This window comes from Equus caballus, chromosome 11 (genome assembly GCF_041296265.1).
Source record: "Equus caballus isolate H_3958 breed thoroughbred chromosome 11, TB-T2T, whole genome shotgun sequence".
NCBI lineage: Eukaryota > Metazoa > Chordata > Mammalia > Perissodactyla > Equidae > Equus > Equus caballus.
The window spans coordinates 13,109,076-13,128,735 of NC_091694.1; the positions used below are offsets into that span (position 1 = coordinate 13,109,076).

General features: G+C 39.7%; 1 protein-coding gene across 17 annotated transcripts in view; it reads right to left on the reverse strand.

The window, feature by feature from the left end:
• Positions 1-19,660, reverse strand: part of CEP112 (centrosomal protein 112) — a 452,281-nt gene that overhangs the window by 217,757 nt on the left and 214,864 nt on the right. For all 17 annotated transcript variants that reach the window (XM_070227014.1, XM_070227013.1, XM_070227007.1 and 14 more), the window contains one exon: positions 348-530. In XM_070227014.1, coding sequence (XP_070083115.1) covers positions 348-530 — 183 coding nt within the window. The remainder of the gene's footprint in view (positions 1-347; positions 531-19,660) is intronic.

A 19,660-nucleotide genomic window follows, 5' to 3' on the forward strand; every position in this document is an offset into this window, starting at 1 on the left:
GGCTGATATATTTCATAGGGATTTGCTAAGGCTGAGGGGAGGGGTAAGGGGCAGATACCTTAAAAAAATCCATCATGAAAGGAACTGAGACAAGATTATAAAAAAGAGGCCAAGTTATAGCGCGCCATGGGATTTTTAATCTGGCTACCTGTGGTTTCTGTAGTTAAAGCCTTATTCATCCTCAAAACGGGGGGGGTGAGGGGAAGAAAACAAAAAAAAATCACATTTATATGTCAGTTTTGCAAATGATCAAACAGCGTGCATCAACAAGAATAATAAGAAAACATTAAACGCTGATGACTTTTTAAAAATAGATGCCCGTTTTATAAAATATTATTGATAATTACCTGTGAATCTCGTTTCTTGAACTCTTGAATTTGATTTTCGTGCTCCATATTGGCAGCGCGAAGCTGGTTTTCCAGGTTTTCAATTTCCCGTCCATGGTCTCGGACTAGGCTATCCTTCTCTGCGTTACGCTGCTGTAATAGGTGCGTCTTCTCCTGTTCGTGCTCCAGCTTCAGCTCCACCATCTGATTGGACAATGAGGACAGTTCATCAACAGAACATCCTGGTCGTCATGACAACTCATGGACAGCTTAATTTTTCTCTAATTTGTCCAAGTTGAAAATTTTATTTTTGCGTCATTATTACCTCACCCTTGAAATACTCTCATTTTGGGGGGATTTTATCCAAACCTCCTAATATTCAAGACAGTTGGGCATATTCAGTAAATCGTTCTGCAATCTGTTGACACAAATGCCTGAACATTGAAAAAGATTATGTTGAATGCTAGGTATTTCCTCCCCAAGATTTCGGGTATTACTGAACAGCAATGGTTATAAATGGTTAATAGTCAGTATGCTTTGCTTTTTGCTTAAATATATACACGTCAAAAGCAGCAATTAAATCGGTCAGTTTTCTTTATAATTTTCAAATAAAAGATCAGAGCTAAATACGCATCTGGATTATTGTATATACAGTTGTCTTTTTAAAAATAAAATGATAAATTTCAAAGCTCTATTATCTCGTTGTCAGCTACGGTATACCAACATAAACAGATGTTATGTGTTCCAGAAGGGCACCTGCTGTGCTGCAAGCTTGCGCCATGATTTCATAAAAAGCATTCTATTCTCAGGATCCTTTCCCAGTCCACTCCACACTGGAGCCTGTGACCTTGGCCAGTCTTAGCCTCTCCCTGCTAGACTGAATGGCAGCCCGAGACCAAGGGCCTGGTTGCCGCAGCTTTGATACTAATCCTCCCAGGCTGCGCACAATGGCACCCTACCTGGCCTGCACACTATAGCCAGCCAGGCTGTCTTTGAAGCAGGTGATGAATAGGGGACTGCAGGAAGCCAGCTTCCCCAGTGAACTCCAGGCCACACAGCTGCTAGGAACAGTCACTTGGATTTTTCTTCAGTTTTGGTGGATTTCAGGGTAAAAAACTGCTGTTATCTAGAATATGTTGTGTTATTTTCGGCGTGAGAATCCATCTTCAAAAAAGCTAACAGTAGGAGCCTGCTCCAAATCGATCTTGTTTCGTGCAATGAATCACCAGACTACCTTATCTTAAAGCTATAGCATTCATTTCTCCAGGCGTGCACGCTGCACTCAATTTCAGAAGTTATTTTCTTTTGAGATTTGAAATTCTCATCCTCTAATTGCAAATTAAGAATCAAAACACAAATTTAATTTGCTTTTAATCACAGGTTTCAAAATCTTTTCTTATTGTGATTTTTCTTAGAGAGTTGGAAAACGAACAAGAAATTTTTGACCACTCATACATTTATTAATTTAGAAGAAAGAAAACTATACTAACTCTTGAAAATATACAATTATCATAACAAAATAATGTATAAAATAATATAGAAAAATTTATTTTGCATCTGAGAAAAAAGATGCATTCTAGTGATTTTATGTCTTTCTAAAATTTATGGGTCCTTCTTCCATATTATTCTACTGTTAGTAATATACAGAAAAAAAAAATAAAAATTTCCTCCTTATATACTATATCAAGTAGTAAAAAAAAGTTTTCCTTATTTAAAATGTGCGTGTTTTACTTTGTGAGTCATATAACCACAATGTTAATCCCAAGAAAAGAGAGAATTTAAAATTTTATTGATATTACTGCATTTTTCAGGCAGCCAAGTCTATGAATTATTGAGTTAGAACATTTTTAGTTCTTGGACATGTTATTATTTCTACTCAGTGTTAAACTATCAAGCATTATTACGATAAAATTATAAATTTTAGTTAAAATCATTTAACTATGTGACACACTGAAAGGAAATGGAAAATTCTACTGAGATCTGATTCTCAAAAGCCTCAGAAAAATTGGGATTATGGTTGTGATTTAAAACTGACAGACAGCAAAATACTTCATAGTACTGTAGGGAAAAGTAACCAGTTGACCTATAATTAAGGCAGAAGAACGATAGAATTTTTTCCTGGTATGAGATAGTTAGTGATGGAGCTGCTCATTCTACTCTCTAGCAACGATGCACTTCCATAGGAACTTTCTCTGAGTTATCTGAAGATTCTGATGGACTGATCAATGACCCTGCTCATGTTCAAATTTCAGTTTACTCATTTAAAAAATCAGGAAAAAGTGAAATAGAGATAATGAAATTTCAAGCCCAAAGACAGATGCTCATAAATTATTAGTTACTTTGTCAGGGCCTGTTGTTCAATGATGTTATTTAATGAACAAATCTCAAGGTTGCTGGAGCCTTTTAAAGTGAAATAGCTTAGGTTTGTCTGCCCAATTCAACACTACTTGGTCAACTTCTAGATGTATGAACCCTTTCTGGTTTTCGCCTAGGTTTCTTCACTGTCAGCATCTTCTGGCAGGTGTGTCTTCTCCTGATAAACGGTAGAGTCCAGGAGAAATACCCTAATGTTCTAGGAACATCTTAATGATGGTATTCATAACCACAAAGACCACTGTCAAGGTGGATCTGTGTTTAAATTCAAGGTTTCACTGGTCCTTAGCCCACTCCACGTAAGTAAATGTTCAAAAAATTTCTTTGGGGGTCGGCCCAGTGGTGTAGTGGTTGGGTTCATGCACTCCACTTTGGTGGTCTGGGGTTCACAGGTTCAGATCCTGGGCACAGACCTGGCACTGCTCGTCAAGCCACGTTACAGTGGCATCCCACATAAAATAGAGGAACTCCGGCACAAACGTTAACTCAGCAACAATATTCTTCAAGCATAAAGAGGAAGACTGGCAACAGATGTTAGCTCAGGGCCAATCTTCCCCACGGGAAAAAAAAAAAACGTTCTTTGGATTTTCCAGTTCAGTCCTTCACTTGTGGATGTGAAGGTGAACATGTGAAGGATCTCAAAGGTGAACATGAAGTAGCATATCTTCTTTACCTTGGACCACCGGATACTTTTGGTTGACCAACAATAATGTCTAATGGAGTTAATGGTGGCCAGGAGGTGGTAAATCATGCAAAATGTGGAGAATGTAAAAGCAGACAGCATCCACAATGATGAATGCTGAATGGTCAAAGAGGTCTCTAAGTCTAAGTGGTCCAGAATCCATAATACATGCTACAGAGGGAAGAGGATACACTATAACCAAGAAACTGCTTAATTAAGGCCAGCTAAAGAGCTCCCTGTAATATGGGAGGAAAAGACTCAAGTTCCCTAATCCAAAAGCACTGAGCTGTGGGCCAGATAACTGTACTGGGTATGTGCCCACTCTACATGTATTAAAACAGATTGGCATGTCTTTCAGGAACAAGGGAAGTGATTAGCTCTCACATGCAAGCATCTGGTAGCATCCGGAAGTCCCCTGAGATGCTGGGCTTGCTGGCTTGGGGGTTGGGGGTTGTGGGTTGTGCACTGGGTGAGAAAATGGCTTTATTGCCTAGGAACTACTAGGTTGACTCGCATGAAATTGTCATTTTTGTATGTCAAAATAGAAGATGAATAGGGGTCCTACTCCATCCGCTATGCTACCCCCCATACACACTGATCATGAAGTTCAAGACAAGTTTTGAAGTTCTGAAGTCCCTGAGGGCATAGCCATCCACCACAGACTAAATCATTTTGCCATCTGTTGCTGATGTGCTCATTCTGAGGCTTCAGGTAAGCGTCCAAGGGCAGGAGCTCATTCCAGGCCTGAGAAAGACCAAGACAGAAGCACTAGATAGCCAAGTCTCTGGGGTGCTGGAATACATATTTTAATTCTGGTAACCATTTTAGAGTGAAATTAGTGCTAGCAAATGAGGCCTGAACACCTTTTAATAATCTTATAAACAAAAAGACAAAGGAAATGGAAGAAGTCGTTACTTCTTAATACACAACACATAGAAGCCCAACACATCTCAGTAACACACCTCAACATCAGAAATTCCAAAATCAGAAATATAAACTATAGAAGATGGTAGAACGCATCCAACAAGTTAAAAAGGAGGATTTATGGACAAAATACTGACTAAAATAACCTCAAATGTAACCAAATTTAAAAAATCTATATTCTCCAAGCCTTGGTATAAGAAGGGTTAAAGCTGTCAACAGCAGGGAGGGGGCCCTCCGTCTTCTCTGGCTGCGAAGGAGGGAGTGGAGGACGTCCAGTTAGGAGCTCTAGTAGATCGGCCCTGCGACTCAGTGGTAACTGCTCGAATTTCAAGTGAACAGACTATGAAAGTTGAAGAGTCTGGAGAGATGGAGAGCCTACCCAGTACGACGTTCATCTTAACCCATGAATCCTCGCTATCACACCCTGATAGGCGGTCACAGCTGCTGCTGGAACAGTTTTAGCAATAAGGTAATAACTGTATTCCAACCTATGCCTCATACTGAACACACCTGGCACTGGAACTTCTGGGTAAAGATAGCTAAAAACTGTGAAAAGAACAAAACCAATGCTAAAAAAAAAAAAAAAAAAAGAACCTTCACTGGCAGCAACCAAACAAGAAAAGAGGGATATCATCTTGGCCACAAATTTCAAACGGTGGTAGTCAAGGAAAGAAACAGAAGATTCTAACATGATTTGGTGAGACATACTATTCTGTCCCCACCCCACCCCCACCCCCAGAGGCAGAACTGCTGAGTTGAAATAGCACTGAGGAATATCTTCTAATACCTCAATTTTGGAGAGAAATAGACTGCAGAGCAATCATTCCCTTTTCCCTATCCTACCTAGGTGAGGGACAAGGAGGGTGATTGTATGGAGTAGAAATGGCTGCTGGAAAGAGAGGAATAAAACTGGGAAAGTAAAAAATTGGGGCTGATTCTCCCTAATAGAAGCATAGGCTTCAAAGCTCCAATAAAAAAAGAAAAAACCCAGGGCCTTACCCATGGTGTAGTGGTTAAGTCCAGCACACTCCACTTTGGTGACCCCAGCTCACAGGTTTGGATCCTGGGAGTGACCTAGACCACTCGTCAAGCCATGCTGTGGCAGCGACCCATGTACAAAATAGAGGAAGGCTGGCACAGATGTTAGCTCAGGGCTAATCTTCCTCACCAGAAAAAAAAGAAAAAACCTTCCAATAGAGAGAGCAAATTCTGGTGTTGGACATGAACAAAATGTTAAAAGACATAGCAGATATCAGTTTCTCTAACAAAAAGTTGCTGAGAGCCCCAGCTAAATTTTCCTTCTCCATCTTTATCCTAATCTCAAGCTGTAGCAAAGGAAATGAAACAAAATACCTATGCCCTCAAACTGAAACTCTGAGGAAGACAGACAGGCTGAAAATAAAGGCAGAGAAGGAGTGAAAGAGAATTCATGCATACTACATCAAAACAAACAGTAGATGTGGACAGAGCTGCCCACTTTAAGCCCAAGCAAGAAAAAGGAAAAAAGTATCTAGATAACTGTAAAAAATATTATATCAGGTAAAAACTAACTTATCAAAAATGTGGAGTGGGGGAAGGATGGAAGGGCCATTATTCTGGAGGGGAGCAAAACATACCTTGAAAATTAGAAACAATTAGAGTGATAGGAAAACTTAATAAGAACATGAGTGCAATGAAAGAATAACTCAAAGACAAGGAGATAAAACAACAGAATTAACCAAAGATCAAAATAACCCATCACAAAATTAATTCTAAATTAGAAATGGCAATGAGTTGAATAAACGTGGTTGAAAATCGAATCACTAACACAGACAAAAGATTTGAAATAATCATAGTAAAAAAGCCCATGAAGGAGACAGAAAATAATGTAGAGAGAAAATAGAAAGAAACCCCATGAATACTGGATATGGTATCAGAAAATTTCCCTGAAATGAATGAAGAGTTGAATGTGTATATCAAAAAAGCACACTGTAGGGGCCAGCCTGTGGCATAGCGGTTAAATTCACACACTCTGCTTTGGTGGCCTGGGGTTCACAGGTTTGGATCCCCAGCATGGACCTACACACCACTCATCAAGCCATGCTGTGGCAGCATCCCACATATAAAATAGAGGAAGATGGGCAGAGATGTTAGCTCAGGGCTAATCTTCCTTAGTAAGAAGAGGAAGATTGGCAGTGGATGTTAGCTCAGGGCCAATCTTTCTCACACGCGCACACACACAAAGTCCTGGTGGTCAGCATATAACTGATTTACATAACAAACTCACTCTATATAACTATGAGAATTATGGTGATAGAACAGAATATAAATGTTATAAATCTCAACAACGTATCAATGATACTATAATTGACAAAATAGAGTGGTAGGGGTGAGTGGAAGGAAGTATAAGCATGTTAATTTTATTTTTTTATAGTAGGGAGTAAACCAATGCTCTCAAAACTGAACCATAAAATTTAAAAATGACTCTAACCTCAATGCATTTTTAATATTTATTTTTGAATGTTCTAAGTAATCATATCTCATAAGGTAAAGAAATATTTTTCTAAACTTCAGAAATTCCTTAAGTTTCCCTTGTTTCTTTATTTCAGCTCATTTCATATAAAATTAAATATTTTAATAAAAGTGGCAAATATAGCATAGTCCCATTTCTAAAAAATTGTTTTTGTTTATATATCTACTTATCCTTCTATTTATCTATCTCTGATAGAAATTTCTGGAATGATACTCATACAAGATTAACAATAGTCATTTCTGGAAAATAAGATCTTACTAGAATTTTTGCTTTTCTCATTGTGTGCCGTTACCATGTCAAATGGCAACAGATCCCTTTAGAGGAATATTTACTTGTCATAGCATCACAAGAGCCATTATCAAGGGACATGGTCTCCCTTCAAACACACAGGTTCTGGGTCTGTGAACTGTGAACTTAGATCTGGAAATGTGATGAAGGACCATGGTTTTCCACTGAAGTAGAGAACTGTCTAAAGTGTACTTGCCAGCCCTTGACATTTTTCTTGATGTTGCACAAATAGTACTCTCATTGGCCTCTGTCTATCTTATCCCTCAGAACAACATGTTCTATTCACTGTCGCCACAGATCCCTGCAGGGCAAGACACCTTGATCCCCATTCTAGCCTTGCTGCCCATTACAGGAATCACTTCTACCTTCCTTCTGACATTTCAGTGCCCTACCTGGAGTCTGCCATTTTGGAGCTCTACCACCCTAGTGAAAGGAGGCAGCCTAGTTCCATAGCAGGGTCTCCTATACCCTGGCATAGAGGCAGCCCCCAGAGCTGTTCAATGACATTGACGCCCCCACCGTCAGTGCATTCCTCAGGACCTTAGTGAAGGCAGTATCTTCCAGGCCCTCCCATGGGGTAGGTTATCTGGTGTAAGGTAACAAAATGACCCCAATATTCTCATTTTCCTGAGACTTTGACCTCTTCCTCAATACGATGTCAAGGCAGTTCTGGCATCTCCACGTTGGATCAGTGTCACTAGAGGAGTGGGGAAGACCACTCACCACCCAGTAAAATCCACCTATCGTAAAGGTGCTACATTTTTTAAAAAGAGAGAGAGTCAGGTCAAATATTGTGAACAATTATATACATCAGACTAATAATAGCTCAAGGGGCAATTTGCTTTAAAGTCTTGGCCATTAAAAGACAAGAATTTTTCTATATGGCCTGCCAGGTAATACTTCCTTATCATCCCACACCCCACTCAAGAGCTCCCTGTGGAAAATTTTTGCTTCTTGATTGTGAAATTTAGTACTACTTGTATATAGTAGACAAGACTCATGGCATTAAGATCCCCACTAAAAGACAGGTTCATCAAGCCCTGGTTTTTTCCACTTAATGAGATATGGACTTATCATCAGGTTATGTCTCTGAGCAGTTCCCTATTTGCACTGCAAAATAACACATTTAAAATGTCAAAATAAGTTACCAAAGTCTCTAGAGTTCCAGAAATTCAGCACCAGAGGGACAGAGTCTACTGTAAAGTTAGCACCATTTCACTAGACTGACCTTGTGTCCTTCCTAAAAGATGTTGGAAGCTTTTCTTTTCATTGCAGTGTGTATAACGGAAAACGTGCTACTGGACATTCCATTGCATGAGAGACAAAGACTCCCTTAAAGATAAATTTAAGGACATAAACAACTTTCTCTGAGTCTTTGCAGTCAGAGTAAAAAACACATTTTAGCACAGAAAATACCACAGTATGGTCTGAAGTTCTGAACAACATCTTAATAGAAACAGGCACCAAAAAAATAGTAAAACTTCAGCAGTATGTCAAGAGCAGAAATAGAATTTGTCATCTGTGGGTGACCATGTGGTTCCAGGGTTAGATGTTTGCTAGAACGAAAAGAGCCATCCATGAAATCTGTCAATCAACAGGTCAGTTTAGCCATGCAACTTCTCTTTATTTAAAAGTTTAATGTTATCATTCTAACTGCTTCAGAGATGGAACAAGGGCCTGCCGGCAACTGTGTGTCTTCATTCCTTTTCCTCTCAGTCAACCGTCGACAGCCGGCGACAAATGCCTGCTGAAGCTCAGGATCTACCGAGGACTGAGGGCCGGAAGCACAACAGGATCCTGAAGGCAAGCTGAGAGATGACACACGTGCTGGAAGCAAGGACCGGTCTCTGTGGTTCTCTCTCCCTTTCAACACGCTTACAGGTGCCAGGTAAGTAAGTATTATGAAGCTTTTAAAACTTTTGAAAAATTAGCTACTATTTTTTATCTGCCAGATCTCAATTAAAACCCAGGAAGGATTCAGAGTCAAATGCTTCACGAAGATTTTTCTTCATGGTTTAATGATGGTCAATTCAAGCCACTCGAATTGAGACAATTCGTTAACTGAGAATACACCCTCGTAGACAGAGTTCAACATTTTTGGGAAAAACATGTCTTGACTGTATATTTTAATTTTGGTTTATTTTACTTTATGTCTGTTTTTCTAAAATACATTCAGTTCATTGTAGTCTAGGACATCACTGCTGTTGAATGAACATAAAACATAAAAATCATCAGTTTCCCAGTTAGTGTGAAATTTAGAAGAACAAACAGACCAACCACCTAATGAACTCCTCCAGTATAAGACTGTCTTTACCGTCTTTGTACTTTCCTCCCGTCACCTACTGCAATGCTACATAACTGTTCATAATTTTGAATGGAACATGGCATTCAGGAGCAATAAAAAAGCAGAATCAGAAGTAGTCGGAGGAGAACTACTTCCTCTTCCTTATCCAAACTGACTTGCCTACCTGCGTAGTCTCTGCTGGTCCTATGCTTGAAAGGGTTGGCTGGCCCTGCTGCTGTCTCCAGCGAGGCCCTCCATCTGTGCCCTGGATTCTATCCCCATGGCCAAATCGAGCATGTTGCTCTCACAATTATCCCATCACTCTCTGCGTCATCAACATTTTCTTCTCCATTGGATCATTCTCAATCAACAAATATGTTTTTACTGGACCTCATTTTTTAAAAACTTCCCCTTGACCCTACATACCCCTGCAGCTACCACCCCATTTCTCTGCTCCTCTTTCTTTCAAAATTCCTCAAAAGGGTTGCTCACGTTCCATTCTCTCTCCACCCATATCATTTAGGCTTTTGTTCCCACATTCTACTGAAACTGGTCTTGTCAAGGTGGCTAAAGACCTTCTTGCCAAATCCAATGGTCAGTTCTCAGCCTCCATCTAACTTCCCCTCTTGGCAGTACCTGAAACAACTGGTTACTCACTTCCTCCTTCCTGAAACACTTACTGCACATGGCTTACGGGAAATCACACCTTCTTGCTTTTTCCTTCTACCCCTCTGGCTGCTCCTTCTCAGTCTCCTTGGCTATTTCCTCCACCTCTTCCCCATCTAACTATTGGTGTTTCCCTGGGCTCAGTCGTGTGACTTCCTTTCTTTCCTCTCTCTACTCATGTGTCAGTGTCTGTCACCACCTTCACCTGGTTGCTCAGCTGGAAGACTTCTGAGTCATGTTGGAGTTCCCTCGTCCCCTCACCCTCCACTTCATATCCATTAACAAGTCCTGCCTGCAAAATATATCCCAAATCTGACTACTTGCCATTACCTCCCCACCCCCGACTCCTACCTGGTCCAAGCCCCGGTAATCTCTTGCCAGACTACTGCAGTCATCTCCTAACCAGCCTTCCTGCCTCCTCTCCTGCCTCCACTACGATCAATGCTCCACACAGCAGCTAGAGAAATCTTTTTAAGACGCAAACCAGATCTGGCTCAAAGGCTCCAATGGCTTCCCATCACACTCAGAGTAAAACCTGAAGTCCCGACCACAGCCTCTAGAACTAGACACAGCCTGCCCCCTGCTCACCCCCACTCCTGCCACTCTCTCCCCAGCTCACTGCGTTCCAGCCACACATCAACCCATTCCCTCTGCCTGAAATGTTCTTTCCTCACCTCAGATTTTTGTATGGTTTCCTCCTTCACTTCATTCAGGTTTTTAATTTAAATATCACTTCTACAGAGTCTTCACTGACGTTATCTAAAATAACACCTTATACGAAACCACCACCTCATATAAAATAACCCCTTCACTCACAAAGCAGGATACTGCTTTATTTCATAGCAATCATCATTACCTTACCTTACACTGTATTTTGAGAGAAAGAGTGTGTGTGTGTGTGTGTGTGTGTGTGTGATGGTGGTGTTGTCTACTCTACCATAAGGGCAGAGACTCTATTTTGTTCACTGCCATATCCTAAGCACCTGGAACAGTGTTTAGCACAAAGCAGTTGCTCAATAAACATGTGTTAAATAACGAATCATTGGAAAGATATTATTTCTATTCTAGATTGTTAACGCATCTAGAGAATGAGAACCATCACTTAGTCATATCACTAGCTAGGAAACATGTTTAAAATGAAGACTGCCTAACACAAAACAATACACACTTCATATTACAATTACTGAAAAGAACTGTGTTCATCTTTTCCCTCCGAATTCTTACTTGAGATAAAGGTGCCATTTGTTTTAACCTAGATGAGAAAAATTCCAAGCCAGAAAAAAAAGAGGAAGAGGAGGCCCAGCCTTGAGTACCTTTCACCAAGTATCAAAGCCCATTCTATAAACCCAGGCCTCCAACACTTGGCCTGGACCCATGGGTCCAGGCTCTGCAGCTTTACGGCCTGGGTCTCTGATCCTGGCAGCCAAATGTGCAGAAAGCTGGCAGTTTGGCTGTTGCCCGTAGGAGCAATCTGTACCTGTGGCATGGCTGCATTCCTTGGATTAGGTGAGTATGGGAAGAAATAATCTGAAAGACTTGGCGCACCACTGGATCAGGGACTGCATTTGTCTTGATGACAACTGAGGAGCAGAGTGGCTGATATGTAGTTGAGCATCAAAAATTATTTATTACAAACTGGAAAAGGAAAGTCAAGCCAAAAGACTTTAAAAAAAGAGTACAATAAGGTGAGCAAGAAGAACAAGACAAAGAAGAACAGGAGCATACGAGGTACACAGAGAAGTGGACTCACATTTAGAAATCAATAAACCATATGAACATCCATTTTGAAGATTCATGGTCATTAACCTCACCTGGGACTTCAATGCCAAAAAGAAATTTTACCAAATTTTTCTAGTCAGATCAGTCATGCCATCACTAAAATAATTTCAAACAATTCCCACTGCCAGCAGCTCTCCTGTTCAAATAATTCCTCCAGTCTCCGCAAACGGCCTTGCCTCCTATCTCACAGAGAAAAGCCCCCAGTAACAAGAACGTCCTCATTTTCCTACTGCAGATCTACACACCTCTGTGCACCTGTCCGCCCCGCCTCTTCCCACTCGTCACAGCAGATGCCTGCCCCTCCTCTCTGAGGCCAGCACCGCCTGTGCTGGGGGTCCTAGCCACACATCTCCCACTTCCTGGGAACCTGTCCCAGGGAATATCTCCCCTCTGTTTTCTCTGTCTCTTGCTTTCTACTGTATCCTTTTCCAGTTGAGACTAAATAGTCAAATTTCTACAAGGCCTGCTTTTAGGCTACATTACCTAAAAAATCTAGATAACTAAAAACTAAAATATTTATAAAGGTAAAATTGGGAACCGCATGCTATCTGCTTTTTAAATATCTCAACTGATCTTAAAATTCCCCAATCTGGTATCTTTCTGTCTTATCTTTACTACTGTCTTTGCTACCAAAATATTTTAAGTTTCAGATAATGGTAACATGCAATGGGTTGGCCCCTCAGTGTTTTTTATCATCATCAACAATAAGTATCTATTCTTTCTGGAGAATTTGACCACTTGCTTATCTGTTGAACTGCATTTTCCTTTAAGGGCTTTGTAGTGAAAAGAAAAGATATAAAATATAAGATTAAAGAATGATATGATGCGATTGCCAAAAAAATCTCTATGGTTCAGGAAATCCTAGCATGCCTGGTTTGTTGTTTCCAGTTTGAATGAGGTTTGTGAAAAGACAATTAGAATTGTCTTTTTGTTCCAGTGGGTTATACAGGAAAGAAACAGGAAATCTCGATGAAAGCTTGGGCTTTACAGGATATTTGTGTGAGGGTTTATCCCACGTGTTTGATGTTTTTCCCTCAGCATCTGCACACTTTATGCCTGCATTTTTGGCTAAAATATTTTAAAATACCACTTGGCTTTTTTTACTTCATTACAGTTCCTGGCATGATGCTTTCTATGTGGGAGGGGCTCAAAAATTAAAACTCAGTAAGGAAACTGAGGCCCAGAGGCACAAGTCATTCATTTCCTCTGGATGTGAATTCCCTCATTATAAAATGTGAGGATCAGACCGGATAAGTGCTTCTAAAACTTTTCCACCAAAGTACCCCCAGCAGCAGCAAAAATGAATAGTACCCCCTGGGGGATCTGAGGGCATAGCCTGAAGCAGCCTCTGCCAACTGGAAGTTTCTTTGAAATGTCCTATTTTATCTTAAAAATCCATGAGAACTTTGCATTTTACAAAACAGGGAAGTCTATGTTTGTTTTAATATGAGTATTATTTCAATAGTAAAACTACTTTGCTTTCCCACAAACTAGTCTCATGAATCCAACACTCCAGGAAACATGTCTGTAGCTTCACATACACCCTGGCAGCTGTCCACTAGCCTGGGGACCACCTACCCCAATTTGAGAAGCAAGGCCCTGGGTGATCAGCATCTAAATCCCCTTTCAGCCTGAAATGCCATCACCATTACATTGAAGATTTTACATTTTAGAGAAAAGTAAGGGAAATGAATAGGAAAGTTGTCACATTTGCACTTGAATGGCAACTGAGCAGGTAGGTGGAAGCCCTGAAATAAGGAAACCCAGCTAGACAGGTACGTCAGTCACTGAGTTGGTGGTGGAACCAGAGACATCTACACAGGAGACACGCAGAGGGGCTGAGGGTCTAATCAGGCAAAGGAACAGAGTCACGGAACGTTGGCTCTGGAAGGGCAGTGAGCGGTAGGACAGCCCCTCACAGGCACAGACCCTCCTCAGCGCTCCCGACAGCTGCTTCAACACGCTCATGTTGGAAAATTACTTTCTCATAAGACAAACCTTTACACATCTGAGTAATTCTTCAGGAAAGAACTACTTTGAAATGACTCAGAATATTCCTCACAGTGCCATCTACACACGGGTTCACTTTCTGCTCCCTGGAGCTCCATGGGGAGTCCGTTTAGAGTGGAGGCCAAGAGCGCGGCTCGGCTTGAGGCTTTGATTCTATCACTTATCAACTGTGTGGGACCTTGGACCAGAAACTTAATTGGCTATGCTTCAGTTTCTACAACTAGAAGATGGGAATAATAAATAATGGTAACTGCCTCACAGATTACTGTGAAGATGGCTGAAGTCATGTAAAACGGGTAGAAACGGTACCTGGCCCAAAGTAGGTCCTACTCCCTGTTGGCTATTATGGTTATCATCACACAGACCAAGGGTAACATCTCCTGTATTACAGACCTTGAATTTAAAAGTACATAGATATGCAATTCTCCTTAGTCTTGTCTTCTCTTGGCAAAATGTCCATATTCTTTTAAATATTCCCTCTGTCATAGCTCCAAACTGTTCTATAATTCTAGAAACTCCCCTTTGAACATGTTCAAGTTTGTTAGTGTCCTACTTAAAATGTGGTGAGCAGAATTGACTTATTCCTTATGTGACCCGATATGTAAACAATATACTGGGACGCCCTCTGTCACCTCTGTTATCCCACTGTCCCTGGCGTTTCTTTCTCTCTTCCTTGCCATCCCCATCTCCTATAGCCCCCTTCCCTGCCTCATATTTTTTGCAGATGATTTTCTAAACTGAAGCATGGAAGTTTATATTCAACCTCAATAAATTTAATCTTCTTAATTTCAGCTGTTTAAAGCTTCAGAAAATGGATTTTCAAATCCTATTTGCCAACTCCTCCTCTGAACTCTAAGAAGCAGGAAACTTTACTTCTATATCATCATCCAGTGAGTGACACACTTACAAATCTCACTAGTTGACACCAGTCCCCCAGAGATGGCCCTTTGAACTATCACCTAACCACATAAACGTACCAGTATCCAAACCATATTTTCCCATACTGCGTTCGTGAAGGACCTTGTCAGATGGCTCAGTGAAGTCTGGATATATTACATCCACTTCTCTTTCCTTATCTACCAGCTGGCCACCCTGTTCAAAGAAGGAAATGAGCTTAATCGGCTTCATTTTAGTGCACTCGTGCTGGCTTGTAGGGACCACTACTGTACACCTATCCTTTCTCATGATAAACTTTCACAGTAAAAACCTTAACAATTTGCAGTGGCTGGGGGAATACTGTTCCAGTTAATAGAATTTTCCGCTGAAAAAAGGTTTAAAAAAGTTTATATACTATCACATTGATAAATATTCTCCTAAAATCTACTAGCACATACTCCTGCCTTTATCTTTCCTTAGTTACCCCCTGGGATCTTCATTCTCAACATCAATTCTATTGAACAGGCCTATAGACACAGGAAGAATAAAAACGGGTGAAACCTGCACCAACCAGAGGGATCCTCGTGAGTTTTTTAAAATTCCTGTTATACATTTATATAACATTTACATCATTTATCTCTTTTTCATGAAACGAAATACAAAAGAATTGATGCAAAAGTGTATGGTTTCTATTACTGGCATCAATTCCTTAAACAATTAGTCAATTTTCCTTATTAAGTATTTTTGACTAAGACTATAAAAGACAAAAATTTGGTAGAGTTTTTAATCTATCATTCTGAGAACAGCCTTTGAAGCTTAATATTCTTTCATATGAGTTTATATGAATGCCTTTTTACACTAAAAAAGTGACTGTCGCATTAATAAAGACACTGTCACAACGTGGAAAGTCAGGGTGTAAAAGAAGAATCAACCATGATTCCATCATCCAAAAAGTAATCAACGTCATTGTTTGAATATTTCTGTGGATTTTCAAGGTTAAGGATAATTGGGCCAGAGGGTGTAAACATATTTTATGACTCTTGGTAGGCACTACCAAAATCCTTTCCAAAAAGGCTGCATTAATTTATAATGCCACTAGCAAAATATGAAAGTACCAATTTTACTAACCCTTTGCCATGTGTAGATGGTACATCATTGTTCATTCTGACTTCCACTTTTATTAACACCAGAGCAGAAGATGCTTCTACATGGTCTTCTACGTGACTCATTTCTTCTGTTTCTTTTCTTTGCCAGGTCATTTATTAGGACATTAATGATTTTCTTATGATTTGTAATAATTACTTTATATGCTAATTATTTTGTTACAAATTTATTAATTTAATAAAATCACTCTTTGCCCACCATATTTGCTGCAAATATTGTTTTTCTAACTTATAACAATTTTTATTTAGTCAAATGTTAATTTTCTTCAGTGAATTTTCTAATGTGTTCAACTTTAAAAAGCCAGAATTGTACCAAAACAATCACAAAATAAATGCAAATCAGGAGGAACTGACATTTTTCTTGTTTTTATTAGTGCTTCTAATACTGCTTTTAACCCCAAAATCACCTCAATTATACCTTGTAACTATAACATGTTAACAAGCAACATTTCTTGCCCTTCCTTAATATTCTTATTTATATTTGATGAATTATTACCTCAGTTTCCCTTTTACTCCCAGTCCCCACTTACAGGCTCTACTTCTTGATAAAAGTTTCTACGTCTAGTTTCTGAAGTTAGTTTCCCAAGCAACCTCCATTCCAGTACTAAAGTTCTGGAGAACATCCTCCACGGCTCTTTAGAGAAAGTGTGTTTCAGTGGAAATATATGTTTTTAAGTTGGTATATGTCAGAATGACTTTCAGTTGCCATCATCTATTAATCAGAAGTTAGGTACTTCATTCTTACATTACACCATTTGTTTTCAGATGCTGATAAAATAATTCTATTGCACTGGCTTTTGCAGTTAGAAAATCTGAAGTTATCCATACTTTGGTGCCTTCAAAAATAAAATAATCAGCTAATGTTCTTTCATCTATGTCTTTTCTTATCTTTTAGGCTTTTCCTCTCAGGTAATTCTGTACTGCATATAAATTGTTTGAATTGATTTTGTATTTCATTAATGCAAATTTATTATCCACTTAAAATGCTATAGAATATAATATAAATGTTCTATATTTAATCTACTCTATTGTTTCTTAGCATTCATAACTTTAATGTTTTCATTATGCAAGTAATGTATGACACATGCTTATTGTGAAATTTTAAAGGAAAAAGTTTATTTAAAGCATACAATGGAAGTCTCGATTTATCATAACTTTAACCCATAATTCAAAGCCCATTCCATAGACACGTGTAAACTTGTAGAATTTTAAAATGAAATTTACATATCTAACTATAAGATACAGACACATAAATGTTATAATTTGACATAAACGAGATCATAATACAAAAATTGTGCTGTGATGTACTGTATTCCCCGCTTAAAATTATGCCTCAGAAACCTGTGTATGTTGGCTCCTACGAAGTTCTATCAATGTCTTTAACATTGTCTTTAAGTACATAGTATTCCACAGTATAGATTTAGCATAATTTATTTAATCATTGGCTTTAACTTTTTTACATTATTCCAAATAATCCTCCATGAACACATATCCTTTTTGCACATGCGTAAATATTTCTATGGGCTAGGTTCCAAGAAATGAAATTTTTGCATTAAAGACTATATTAATTAAATTTTTAATCAATAGAATACAGATAAATGATTTTAAAAATTAAAACTGTAATGATGATCTTACAATGAAAAGAAACAGGCCTTTGCCCCATCCCACTCTTTTTAACTATTTCTGCTTTCCTTCTTGTGGCAGTTGTTCCATACCTCTACATAACATGTGTATAGTTCTTTCTTAGTTTACCACATCGAGGCATTGTGTGCAGGCTTTCTACTATGGCACATGGGACTCAACTCATTGACACTCCCTCGCCTCCTCTTTTCCACTCGTCTCAATATAGCTACGTCATTCTTCTCAGTTCCTCCACTGGTCAAACCTGTAACTTTAAGAACTATACGAAACCCTCCAAGTCTTATTTCATTACCTGAGCAGCACCTTAAAACCCCACTTCATAATACTGACACCTCAGTGCCCACCCTTCCCCCTTTCTGTCCTTACATCCCTTTCTCCCAATTCCATACCTATGTCACCCCTTACCTTCACTGTTACAATAGCAAGGATGACAATCTTTAAGCTCTGCTCTGTAACCATAAATTAGTTCTGAAAGTTGAACACCAATAAATGACATCTAATTATTATGACTAGTATATACTGTTCATTGAAAAGCCCATTTTGCTCAGATTACATTTCTTTCTTTACTGGTCCAATGTCATAACACCTGTGCTGCTCGATGGAGACTATTTCTAGAATTAAGTTCCAACGTTTTCTCCTTTTTTTTACATTTTCTAATCATAGTAAGTGGTTTTATGCTTACCCCTATTTGATGCTCTTCCTCGTGATGCCCCTTCCTGCAGGAGGATTCCACAGGCAGGGTCTCGCGACTTGCCTTGGCCAATGGGATGTGAGTGGGTGTACCACTGTACTTACTACTGAGTAAGCTTTAAGAATCAGCGTGTGTTCAGCCATTCCCCACCGCAATGTTCCAAATAGTTCATTTGGGAAACTGGACTCCAGATGACGTGACATAGATCAGACTGTAGCCAACCCTCACAGGACATGTGGCATGGGCGAGAATAAACCTTTGTCGTTCCAAGCCACTGACTTGGGATCATGTTTATCAAAGCAAAACCAAGATATCCTCCTGCACTGCCTGGGAGGCCTCTGAACAGCTATCATTCCACCACTTTCCCCCACTGCTCTTCCAATTGCTGGATCTCAAATCCTCATTTTCCTCCGTTTACTCTCTTGTTTTTCTAGAAAACATCGTTCGATAACTTCCTAAGAAAGGGCACATGGAAAGTAAACTTTGTGAGTCCAAGTCTGGGAGTTTCTTTGTGCTGCTCACATGATAGATAATTGGATTGGATAAGTCAATTGACTTTAGAATTTTGAAGGCATTCTCTTTGAGGATCTCCTTTTGCTGATTAAAAGTCTGAAATCAGTTTGATTCCTGTTCCTTTGTAGGTGGTCTGTTTTTTCTCTGAAATTTTTAGAGAGATTCAATTCATATGGCCGCAGAGAACAGGCCTATAACATAACTGTGTGAAGCAGTGTCTATAAAACACATGGAGAGAAAAACGTTCAGCGAATAGACAAGTACCAGCCTTACACAGAGAAGCGAACTGTTTCTCCACTTCAGTTGATGGCTGATACGGGAAAATGTGGGCCTATAGTTGCCAGATTTACTAATGTTGCAAGATAAGCCCAAAATTTGTATTTTTGTATAAAACCATGTATTTTTAAATGGTAAGAACTCATTCAAAAATTACTTTCAGAGGCCGGCCTGGTGGCGCAGCAGTTAAGTTCACATGGTCCACTTCAGCGGCCTGGGGTTCACCGGTTGAGATCCTGGGTGCGGACATGGCACTGCTTGGCACACCATGATGTGGTAGGCGTCCCACATATAAAGTAGAGGAAGATGGGTGTGGATGTTAGCTCAGAGCTAATCTTCCTCAGCAAAAAGAGGAGGACTGGCAGCAGTTAGCTCAGGGCTAATCTTCCTCAAAAAAAAAAATTAATTTCAGAAACTCTGGTCTGGCAAACAAAAACAAGCTTGAGGGTCTGAAATCAGCAGTTTGCCACCTCCGGTTAGGACATTCCTCTGTCCTTGGTGCATACAACACCACAGAGATGTACTTGTCACCCCCACCTCCTGCAGCTCTGTGAAAATCTTCTGTGTCATTTCCTTAACGATTTCCCTTCCCCCCATTTCTCTGTTCTCATTCTTGGACTCCTAATCAGACAGCGATGTTCGTCCCCTCTGGATGA